Genomic DNA, 12424 nt, shown 5'->3' with positions numbered 1-12424 from the left:
GATGTGCAGAACTCTGAGAAGCAGATGCGTCAGCTGGCGGTGATTCCCCCCATGCTGTTTGACGCCGAGCAGCAGCGCATCAAGTTCATCAACATGAACGGGCTGATGGACGACCCCATGAAGGTGTACAAGGACCGGCAGGTCATGAACATGTGGAGCGAGCAGGAGAAGGACACCTTCCGGGAGAAGTATGTTTGTTTGTGTGTTTGTCAAACGAGTGACACGCGTGCGCGTGCGTACATGTATGTGCGCCCATGTGCTTTTGTTTTTGTCAGCTGTGAGTCATTGGTAAGGTTGTCTGTCTAGTGATTAGAAGGTTGCGGGTTTGAATTCTGTTTAGCTAATTGGTGTGCATGCGTGCGTGCATGTGCTTGCTTGCTTGGAGGGGGGTTGCGTGTGTGGTGTATGAATAGGGACCACCTGTCAATTAATGTGTCAAACACATACGGGGCCATGCAGAGGAATACGCATGTGTATGGTTGGTACCGTGGTTGATGTCTGACGTCACTGACAGATGGGGCACAAAGTCAGCTGATGGAAGGTTACTTAGATAATGAATTAGATATTACAATTACAATCAGGTATTACAAATGAATGATTGCAACATATGAAAGCATATTGCAATAATTGCAATTTGAGACCTATTGCAGCAACAAAATGTGAGAAACGTGAGAATTCTATGAGGGTGAAAACAGTTTTAAAAGAAGAAGAAAAAAATTCAGGTTTTAAAATTTCGGATTTCAAAGTCAGCTCGTGTTGAGAAATATTGTCTAGGTGTGTTTTCATATGATGATTTGTAAAATGATGCAACCTTGCGCTTTGCACATAGTGCACACCCCGTGACAGCCAGAGCCGTTGGTTTCTGCTGCACAGCCTCTCATGCAACACAAAGTCTGCGTTTAACACTTTAGACACACACTACCGAGGTGAAACACCAGAGGCTGGGGTGGCAAATGAACTCTCTCACACACACACACACACACACACACACAGGTGCACGCGCGCCCACACACACACACACACACACACACACACACACACACACACACACACACACACACACACACACACACACACCATACTGCCACATACACACAGGCGTGCTGGGGGAAGAGGAAGTGGGGAGAGGTGGCCACAAGGCAGTTGCAGACTCCATGACCCTCTTCTGCCCCACACACACGCACATACATACATACGCACACACGCACATGCACACGCACACATGCACACGCATGCACTTGTGAGCACATAAACATGAACCCTTGCATACTTCGAATACACTGGTATACATTAGCACACACGCACACACACGCACACACTTGCATGCATGCATGCATGCACTTGTGTGTTCACACACATGCACCCTCGCATACTTACAGCACATTGACAGGTATACATTAACGCACATGCACACAGTATGTTCCTTCAAAGATGATTCACCCAGTAAATGACATGCAACACAATGCAATTTATATAACGTACCACATGAGCATGTTTACAATTTAGTTGAATTTAGTACAGTCGTCGGTCTTGTGTACGGTACATAGAAAAGGGCTGTTGCTTGATTCTGTGTCAGTAAGAGCTTCAAAGCACACCACAATCACCCATTTCTATTAATAGCGCTTTTTATTATTATTATTGAACACCATGCCGTTGAGGAGCTTCTCATGGACACACAAGGGGTTTGTTTTGGCATGAGTCAGCCCCTTGCAGCCTGTTCAACGATCCCTTTGTCTGTCAGCTCCTGGCCATATTTCCTGAGTTTTCTGTACATATGGAGGTTTGTTTGGCTATAGGGAAGTGTGTTAATAATATACATGCACACAGTATCTGTGGATTTATATAGATTTTTTTAATGATTTTTCCGTATCAAATGTCTGTAAAAATGGGATTACTTTGCTGCTAGTGTCTCGATGCACGACGATACTGATTGTTGTTGTTTTGTTCTCCTCTCCCTTCTTAACTTTAGGTTCATTCAGCACCCAAAGAACTTTGGTCTGATCGCCTCCTTCTTGGAGAGAAAGGTAACTATTTCATTCTTATTGTTTGCATTCTGGGTACCTATTTGTCTGAGTAGTGGTTCTGTATTTCTGATGAGTCTGTTTGATTGTGTTCTGGGTAGGGGTGCTGTGATTCTGCTAAGTATGTCACGTGTGCTCATCATTCCCCTTCTTCTCTTTTCCTTCCTTGTCTTGTCTTGTTTGAATCCAGACGGTGGCAGAGTGTGTGCTCTTCTACTACCTGACCAAGAAGAATGAGAACTACAAGAACATCGTCCGCAGGAACTCCCGACGCAGAGTCCGCAGCCAGGTGTGTGTTTCTGTGTTTCGGCGTGTGTGTTTCAGCGTGTGTGTTTCTGCATGTGTGTATGAGTGTGCGCGCATGTGTATGCGTGTGTGTGTGTGTGTGTGTGTGCGCACGCCCCCGCGTGTATGCGAGAGATTGTGTGTGTGTATGATTGTGTACGTGCCTGTGTATCTGTATTGGTGCGTGCGTACAGGCGTTCTTTAGGCACAAAAATCCTGCGGGGTGATTGGCCTAGCCTGTGACCCGTAAGTGTTGATGGTGATGTGCTATGAGTTGCTCCGGGCCATTGTGCTCCCCCAGTAGCCAGCGCAGCTTGTGGAAAATAATCCCCCATTCCACTTGGAGTGGAGTATGCTTTTTTCACACCTTTGCACTACCAGGAATTACAGCTGCAGCAACAATGTATTTGTGCTAGTTATGATAGAGCTCTATTTAGAAATCCAACTGTAGCACAAAAGTTTAATAAGGACATCTCTGGTAATTGTTGGGATGTTGATGTTGAACTTTGTAACATAGCGGTAATCTTTTCCATTTTTGAGGGAAAATTCTGTCCATTTTCAACAGCCAATTTTATTGCCACTACTACTACTACTTTATTACCACTACTGTCTACTAGCAGTAGGAGTAGTGTTTGCAATACTGTTGTTGAAATTGGCTGGAATTGTCCTTAGTTTGTAGGAATGACGATGACAAGAATGACAATTGAAGAGCTTTGTTGCAAAATGACGTATATCCATTTTGGAACATTTTGGGAAATGTTCATGTTTGTTGTATTGGCCATTTTAATTGCATTACATTGCAAATTGCATTTTATATAGGTTTTAAAAAGTATGTGTGCGTGTTTGTGTTCGTCTCCATCACAGCACACCCAGCAACAACAGCAGCAGGTGAGCCGGAACAACCAGGAGGAAAAGGAGGAGAAGGAGAAAGAGAAGGATGAAGATCGGGAGGAGGAGAAGAATGAAGGGGACGATAAGGAGGACGGCATGAAGTGAGTAGACTCTTCTCTTTCCTTCTCGTTCATTCCTCAGGCAGTTTGTGCTTTTACTTGTGAAGGACAGTGGAGGACAGTGAAAAAGCGCCTGGAGAGCCCTACCGTGGTGCATATGGTGGGGCACACGTTTGCTATGCGGCCAACCCAGGTTCGATTCCCGGCCCGGGTCCTTTGCCAAACGTTACCCGTCTCGCTCCCAACTCGCTTCCTGTCACCATCTGCACTGTACTATCATGGATAACGTTAAAAAAGAAAAGAAGTGCCTGGAAAGTGAGGTGGGGAAATGACCCAGGCCGGATTTGAACCTGTGGAGTTATAGCGCAGCTACAGCTCCCTCTAGAATCTCTTTTCTGTGTGAATCTTCCATTCTCCCTCTCCGGTTCCCCCATCACTACTTCTCCCCTGTGTTTGCCTGGGAACATCTCATTCATTCCAGAACGTTTGTCAGTGGCCAGCCTTGTTTACCAGTGGCCAGCCTTGTTTACACACACACACACACACACACACACACACACACAAACACGCGCGCGCGCGCACACACACGCACGCATGCACACACACACACACATGCAGGCTCTCCCTGTCTGTCATTCTATCTCTCTCCGTCTCTCTCCCACACATGCACACACCAGGAGTCTTCCTGTTCTTCCTCTAAACCATCTGGCGCTAGCTAGGTATTTCTGTCTGCTAGGATCATCATGTCGCTCGCAAACTATGTTTCTGCTTCGAGGGAAATCTGTATTTTATTCCCTGTCCGTCTGCCTGACTTGCTCTCTTTATTTCTCTCTCTCAATGTTTGTCCACGGTTCTCTCTCTCTCTCTCTCTCTCTCTCTCTCTCTCTCTCTCTCTCTCTCTCTCTCTCTCTCTCTCTCTCTCTCTCTCTCTCTCTCTCTCTCTCTCTCTCTCTCTCTCTCTCTCTCTCTCTCTCCCCCACACTCGCTATCTTACTTTTGCACGCTCTCTCGCTCTATCCACTCCATTGTCCCCCACATCTACCAAGAAAATGGCTTTAAAAAAAAAAAAAAAAAAAAAACATAGCAATTTCTCATACTTGCTTGTCTGTCCGCTTCTTACGTACGAACACACACATGCATGCATGCGGACACTGTACACACACACGTAGGCGCACACACCCTTAGTCAGTCAGACAGTTACAACACAGATGTGTTTTTCTTTTTTCTTCTTGTGCATCTGGGTCAGCATGTCCAGGACTCCAAAGAACAACAGCAGCAGTACAATGGCAGCACCTATCTTTAGAAATATACGTTACCAAAACCACTCCACTCCACTCCACTCCTCTGCTCTGCGCCATAGCCATGAAGCACTAATGGTGAAGTGGGCTGAGGAGGGTTAGAAAAAAAACTGCATGCAACGAGGCAACAGGCAAGCCAACCACTTGTGCACTAATGCACATATGCACATAATGGACTAGACAGAAAGATACTCCCCCATCTCTTCAGTTGCACATTAGAGTATCTCTACGCACAATGTATTTGAGAATGTGGTTTCCTCTGTCTTATAGAAGGAGAAAAACACATTTACTACTACTGAGCTTACCTTACATTATGGTTTTCGATCTCTCTTTGGTAAAATCACGTCATCCATCTTGCGCTCTCTCTCTCTCTCTCTCTCTCTCTCTCTCTCTCTCTCTCTCTCTCTCTCGAACACACACACACACACACACACACACACACACACACACACACACACACACACACACACACACACACACACACACACACACACACACACACACTCACACCAGTCCTCTCCTCTCCCCTCCCCTCTCCGTTTTGTCCCACTGCTTCCTCGTTCCCTCGCTCCGCTGGCCCAGCTGGTGCGTCTATATATAGCGTCCCCACCGAGCGAGATGAATGGGAGTTTGGGGGGGAGATAAATGAGGATGCTCCATCTCTCTCTCCCTCTCTGCTCTCTCTTCCTGTCAGCCGGGCTGTTATGCTGATGCTGTGGGATAGTCCTGCCGAGCAGAAACTTCACCAGGGTGGGGGGTAACAGAGAGAGAGAGAGACTGTGTGATAGAGTGAGTGAGTGAGAAAGAGTGGTTAGGGGGTGGAATGAATGATTCCGGTTAATACTTTTCCAACTAGTGTGTGTGGGTGTTGGATGCATTCGGTGTGTCTGTGTGAAACTGCATTTCCTAGTAACTTGTGCGTGTTTGAGTCCTGTACATGTAAATTCCAAATAGCAGGTTAGCTAGCAGCAAATAAAATAATTAAAACTGATGAAGTGATAGCGGAATGCGTTATTCTCCTAAATAGTTGGTTAAGATGGTAAAGAAGACTAGTGTGCAGAGCACCGTTTTTTTTTTGTTTTTTTTTGATAACTTTGACTTAGTTCAACAGAGACGCTTTTGCACACCTCTGTAGTTGGGCAGGTGCGTAGGATGTTATACCAGCGGGATTGACAGTCAAGTGCAAAGAAATCTTTGCACTTGACTGATAACGTCGACTTCACATCACTAGCACCTTGGCACTGACCTTGTTTACATAAGACATTTCATTCAGAATGATCAACTTAACTCAACTTAATTTTGATTAAGACTTTATTTCCGCTTTGAAGACGTCATGTAAATATTTCTTTATTTAGAATTAAATGAAAGTGCAATGTGAACTCGACGGAAGTATTTATAAAACAAAAACCTCATCATAACGTGGCCACTGGCTGTGCACAGGGAACGGTGTGCTGTCCAATAATCCTAATGCATATGTGTGTTTGTGCAGGGACGACACGTCTGGTGAGGACGGTGAGGACAAGGAGCCGGTGGCGGTGAAGGGGCGCCGCACTGCCAACAGCCGCGGTCACCGCAAGGGACGCATCACCCGCTCCATGGCCAACGAGCAGGAGGAGACCAGCACACCCCCACTCAGCAGCGACCTAGGTATGGGATGTTACGCGCGCACACACACACGCACACACACACACACACGCACGCACGCACGCACGCACGCACGCACACACACACACACACACACACACACACACACACACACACGGTATGAGCCAACGAGTAGGAGGAGACCAGCACACACACAAACACGGGCCAGCAGTGACCTAGGAAGGGGGATGTTACACGCACACACGCACGCGCGCACACACACAAGCACACACACAAGCACACACACAAGCACACACACACACACACACACACACACACACACACACACACACACACACACACACACACACACACACACACACACACACACACACACACACACACACACACACACACACACACGATATGAGCACTTGGGTTGATCTCGCCAAAAGATATCAGGTACACAAACTTCAACTTTGTCTCATGTCATACTGTGCAAAAAAATAATAACAACGATGGGGGAAAAAACAGACGGAGCGTTGTGAATGGATGATGGTTCTTGCCCCAGACATGATTTTGGCCTATGCTGCAAAACGCAATATGAACTCCCCTAAGCAGGGCCGCTGACAGCTTTGGCTGGGCCCAGGACAAAGTCATCTGAAAGGGCCCCCCACCCAATACATACAATGTGATGAGAACTCAATTCTGGGCCCCCTCTGTCCCTGGGCCCCAAGACAACGGTCCCCTTTGTCCCCCCCTCTCGGCTACCCTGCCCCTAAGCATAAAATAAATGAAATTCTGCCACTAGGGCCTGTCTGGTGTGGTTTACAGTCTTTACAGTGCAGCCGTTTTAGTGCCTCGGTCAGCTGAAAGTGGAGCTGTAAGCTGTAAGCCCTCCACACGAGGACGCTCTGGTCCGTTTTGATTGGAGGACAGATTCCTTGCCCAGCTGTGATTATGCCATAATGCTGCAACACAAAAACAAACAAACAACCAAAACAGCCCAAAAAACTCCTTTATAACATAACATAGCATTTTCTGCCCTTAGAGTTCGTCTGATTTGCAAAGCGCTAGCAGTGTTTCCCCTAGAATTTTTGTTAGTCAAGGTGGTGCTGCGTTAAAAGATTTTTTTTTTTGGCTAAGTACTTTTAGAAATTACATGAACTCACAAGGTGGTAGGTGTTTCTTGTCAAGGTGGCCGCCCTAGCAATAAAGTGCTGGGGGAAACCCTGGCCAGTATACAGCCGTTTTAGCTCCATGTGAAAGTGGAGCATATTGTAAGCCCTCCCTCCACTTGAGGACGCTCTGGTGCTGCCTGCCCCTGCTGCTCCCGCTGCTGCTCTAGCTCCAGCTTATAGACAACAGTGCTGCCCTACAAAGGCAAAGTACAGTAACCACGCCAACATTGACAATGCCTTCAAAGCCTTGGTACAGTATTAGATTGGATATTGTATTTACTGCAAATTTGACATGGCAAGATCTCTAAAACGATATCTCTCTAAGACGATATCTCTAAACCATAAGGCTGTGTCACAAGATGAAGGAGGTGCAGTGAAGACCATTTTCAGTCTAAACTTGCTGCACTTTGCCTTTGTGTAGGGCAGTGTGGTGCGTTGTGTGGTTGACTGAGGGGAAAGGGGGATTCCCTGCCTTTGGTCCTCTGATCTCTCCCTGCCGTTCGTAAGCCCTGCTATGCCTCTCAGGCACCAGGGGGGAACATTCAGACCAGCTGCATCGAGCACAGAGAGAGCGAGCGATGGATTTTAGACCGAGCTAGTAAGCCTATGCCTAGAGTGCCTGATAGAAACGAGTTGGCATCAGAAGCGTCTTTCTGAAATCGGACCGCCGTTCATAAGCCCTGCTATGCCTCTCAGGCAACGGGGGAGAGCATTCAGTCCAGCTGCATCGAGCACAGAGAGAGTGAGCGATGGATTTTTTTCTTTAGAACGAGCTAGTATGCCAAGAGTGCCTTAGTAATAGAAACAACTTGGCATCAGAAGCGTCTTCCTGAAATCGGGACTGCCGTCCACAAGCCCTATAAGCTTCAGGCACCGATTGCACTTAGTCCAGCTGCATCATCGAGCACCGCCAGTGAGTGAGCAATGGATTTGTAGACCAGGCATTTATGCCTAGAGTGCCCCGTAGAAACGTCCGGCATCAGGAGTGTGAGTCTGAGATGCGTCTGTCTCGCCTAGCGAACGGTGTCTTAGGAGGGACCGCACAGGTAAGCCGCGGTGAGCTGCTTAGGTGCTGTGTGGTAGGGTAGGGTTAGGGTAGGAGTGGTGGTGGTGGGGTGATTCATTGCGTCAACATGGCAAGTGAAGCGTGCTGTAGTGTACTGCCTTGCCTCTGCCCTCCCTGCTCTCTGCTCCCTCTGCTCTCTGCCCTGCTCTGCTCTGCTCTCGGCTGTGCCGTGGCCCCGCTTAGCAGGTCACGCCACTCAGAGCGAGAGGATGTTTGAGGTTTTAGCCCGTGCTGCGCGTGTAACAGTTTCAGAAGGGGGGGCCGTGGTGGTGGGGGTGAGGTAGGTGGTGGTGGTGGTGGTGGTGGTGGTGGTGGTGGGGGTTGGGGTTTAGAGAGGCAGGCCAACTACACTACATGCAGCGCGTACTAGTCTTAAGGAAAGCAGACACCTCCCCCCTCCCCCCCAGACAGGGGCCAAGACGCGGCATGGGGCGCTGTGCAGTCAAGCGAGCATCCTCAAGTGTCAAGAAGAGGCGAGAGGGGGCCTGTGTGTGTGTGTGTGTGTGTGTGTGTGTGTGTGTGTGTGTGTGTGTGTGTGTGTGTGTGTGTGTGTGTGTGTGTGTGTGTGTGTGTGTGTGTGTGTGTGTGTGTGTGTGTGTGTGTGTGTGTGTGTGTGTGTGTGTGTGTGTGTGTGTGTGTGAATCACATGGGCTTGTGTTGGCTCACATGCACTTTCATGCGGTTTGGACAGGGAGGAAGGCCGAGAGGGGTGGTTGGGGGGGTTAATGTGAGGGTAAGACTGACAAAGTTGGTCTCTCTCAATGAGACGCACAGAAAAGATATGCCCTCAAACACCATGCCAGGACACATGTAGCTTAAGCCTCCATGGAGAAAAAAAAAAAGCTTAACAAATGCTCAAAGCCTCCTGCTGTTGTGGTGTGGTGGTGCTCTGTCTTGTCTGTTATGAGTCTCTCTCAGTTTTCCATATTTTTTTTCCATAATCAAAGGCGATTCTAGGGTAAGTTGTGGCCCCAAGCGAAAATTCATAGCAATGAACATTCGCCACAAATCACCACTGCTGTCGTTTAAAGTCTAAGCTGTTATTCACCATCTATAGACTTTGGGGCCCCAGCGGCTTTCTGCCTAGCCTGGTGACGAGATGCGTCTCTGTCCATAATTCAGTGTTGTCCTTCATGCTTTGTGTTGCAGCCAACATGGAGATGAATGAGAGCTCTCGCTGGACTGAGGAGGAAATGGACACTGCCAAAAAAGGTGAGTGCGTGTGTGTGTGTGCGCGCGTGTGTGTGTGCGTGCGCGTGTTTGCCTGTCGGTGCGTGTGTGTGTGTTTGTGTATGCCTGTCTGTGTGTGTACGTGTGTGTGTGTGCGTGCACGTGTGTGTTTTTATTGCACATAGTTTGCATGTGTTGTGTTTTTATGGCGGTTAGATTGCCTGCGTTGGGATTCAGCTGTCCACGGTGTATCACCTTGTATGCAAATGTTGCATCTCGGCTGCCATGCCTTGTTCCAGTTCAGAAACATCTGTAAGCGTTTGCAATTGTGCGATGGAAAAACCACTCTATGCTTGTGTGTAACATTTACTTGTGCATTCGCGATGTCTGTGTGTGTGTGCATGTACAGAGAGAGCATACACCTGTGCACCCACTTAGTGCGCACACTTGTCGAGATTGTATTGCATTGCGTCGCACAGTGATGACCTCAGCACTGTGACGTCTGTGTCACGTCAGCAGTCAGCACGTCAGTGTCCTTGTGAGGTCTATTCTCAACCCAGGGATTTCCCCTCTGCACACACACACACACACACACACACACACACACACACACACACACACACACACACACACACACACACACACACACACACACACACACACACACCCCTGTATTACAGTAACCAGGGCCTACAACCAGCCCTGTATCCCCATAGCAACGTGGCAAATATTTGTCCGCATGTCAAAAGGGACGTGCCGTACGTACCCTTGCCCTCCTTTCCCACACTAGATAACGCCACTCCACTCACTCTGCAGCGCTGCGCTGCGCTACGGGGCTGCTTGGCTCTGGGTAGCTGGGCCCTCTCCAACTGGGGCCGGTCATGGCAGGGGGCTGTGCGTGTGCGCGCACATATCTCTTGCTGTCTCGATATTTGTGTGTCTGTTTCTGTGTCTGTGTCTGTGTCTGTGTCTGTGTGTGTGTGTGTGTGAGTGTGTGTTTGTCTCCATTGTTGCTATAGGAGTAGACAGTATGTGTGTGTGTGCATGTGTGTGCATGTGTGTGCGTGTGTGTGTGCGTGTGTGTGTGTGTGTGTGTGTGTGTGTGTGTGTGTGTGTGTAATCCTGGTTTAATGTGCTCAGCTCTATTCTCCTGAGGCTGATTGAGGCTGGATTAGAGTGCTGCTCTCTCTATCCTTCCAGATCACCAGCAATGCTCAGTGCTCGCCAACAAGGCCAGTCACTCACACACACGCACACACACACAAACGCACACGCACACACCTTGCAGCACAAGCGCGAGCACACACACACACACACACACACACACACGTACAAACACACACGTACAAACACACACGTACAAACACACACGTACACACACGTACACACACGTACACACACGTACACACACGTACACACACGTACACACACACACACACACACACACACACACACACACACACACACACTTGGGCACACTCACCCACTTGCATGGGCACAAACACACGGTCCCATGCACTCGTCAGATTTATTGCAGATTGCCAGTCTGGCTGTGACAGAAGATCTGGAATTTAAACCAAGCTACTGTAACGTATGTGTGTGTGTGTGTGTGCGCGCGCGCATTCGTGCGTTCGTGCGTGCGTACGCTTTTGTTTGGTGTGACCTTGACACAGTAAATGCAATGTGTGAGCTCAGCTATGTTGTGTTTTGGAAAGGAGGTATGAGATGTGTTTTATCCGTTTAAGGCTTAGTCGTGTTGCACTAGAAACGCATGCCCTGTTTCCCACAGCCATTTTGAAAACGTAGAAAGAGATTTTGGATTAGTCCTGAGCGGTTTTCCTTTGTGACTCTCTTGCTCTCTCTCTCTCTCTCTCTCTCTCTCTCTCTCTCTCTCTCTCTCTCTCTCTCTCTCTCTCTCTCTCTCTCTCTCTCCCCCCTCTCTTTTTCTTTCTTTCTCTTGCTCACTCACCCCTACCTCTCTCTCTCTCTCTCTCTCTCTCTCTCTCTCTCTCTCTCTCTCTCTCTCTCTCTCTCTCTCTCCCTCTCCCTCTCCCTCTCCCTCTCCCTGTGTTTATGGTAGAGGGAGGAGTGGATAGACAAAGTGGCAGATATCCAAGTTGGCAAAGAGCCTCCTCTCTCTTTCACTCGCTCTCTTTCTCTCGGTCAATCAGTCGTGTACTCGTAATCTCTCACTCTCTTTCTCTCTTCATGTTTTCCTTTGCCTTCGTTTGTTCAAGCTCTTTGGCAAAGTCTGCATCCTCTCTCTCTCTCTCTCTCTCTCTCTCTCTCTCTCTCTCTCTCTCTCTCTCTCTCTCTCTCTCTCCTTGTTGTGGATTGGAAAGGGTCACTTTGAAGATGAAAATCAGGTCAGTCAGTAAAAATGTGAAACCCTCTCGGCTTTCCCTCAGTATCAACACTCTCTCCTCTCTCCCTCTCTCTTCCTTTCTCCTCATTTCTCCTCTCCCTCTCTCTCTCCCTCCTTTTTTATCTCTCTCTCCCTCCCTCCTTCGCTCTCCCTCTTTCTTTCTCTCGCGCTCTCTGTCCCACAACCACACACACAGCAGAGCGGTGTGTTTGTGTGTGCGTGTATGTGTGTGTGTGTGTTTGGGAGAGAGAGAGAGAGAGAGACGGGAAGGGGAAAAAAAGCAGGGTGCAGCTCTGCCTGCCTACTGGCCCAGTGAGTAAGAGGGAGAGTGAGTGAAAAAGGGAAAGCGATAGAGCGGAGATGAAATGAGGCGAGAGAGCGGAGCGAGAGAAAGAGAGAGAGTGAGTGAGTGAGAGAGAGAGAAAGAGAGAGCGAGGACGTAGCGCCGCCTCTCAGCCCACACTTTGCTTTGTAAGTCCTCTCAGGCGGCCAGTGGATACGAGT

The 12424-nt window shown here is 48.5% G+C and overlaps 1 protein-coding gene across 11 annotated transcripts in view; it reads left to right on the top strand.

Moving 5' to 3' along the window:
* The window catches only part of ncor2 (nuclear receptor corepressor 2), a 179569-nt gene that overhangs the window by 117566 nt on the left and 49579 nt on the right, over window positions 1-12424 (top strand). For all 11 annotated transcript variants that reach the window (XM_063195366.1, XM_063195356.1, XM_063195357.1 and 8 more), the window contains 6 exons: window positions 10-188; window positions 1970-2024; window positions 2212-2310; window positions 3171-3298; window positions 6044-6201; window positions 9535-9597. In XM_063195366.1, coding sequence (XP_063051436.1) covers window positions 10-188; window positions 1970-2024; window positions 2212-2310; window positions 3171-3298; window positions 6044-6201; window positions 9535-9597 — 682 coding nt within the window. The remainder of the gene's footprint in view (window positions 1-9; window positions 189-1969; window positions 2025-2211; window positions 2311-3170; window positions 3299-6043; window positions 6202-9534; window positions 9598-12424) is intronic.

The sequence above is a fragment of the Engraulis encrasicolus genome, chromosome 3 (genome assembly GCF_034702125.1).
Source record: "Engraulis encrasicolus isolate BLACKSEA-1 chromosome 3, IST_EnEncr_1.0, whole genome shotgun sequence".
Classification (NCBI taxonomy): domain Eukaryota; kingdom Metazoa; phylum Chordata; class Actinopteri; order Clupeiformes; family Engraulidae; genus Engraulis; species Engraulis encrasicolus.
Note: the sequence above shows the minus strand (reverse complement) of the source record. Positions and strands in the feature narration are given on the sequence as shown.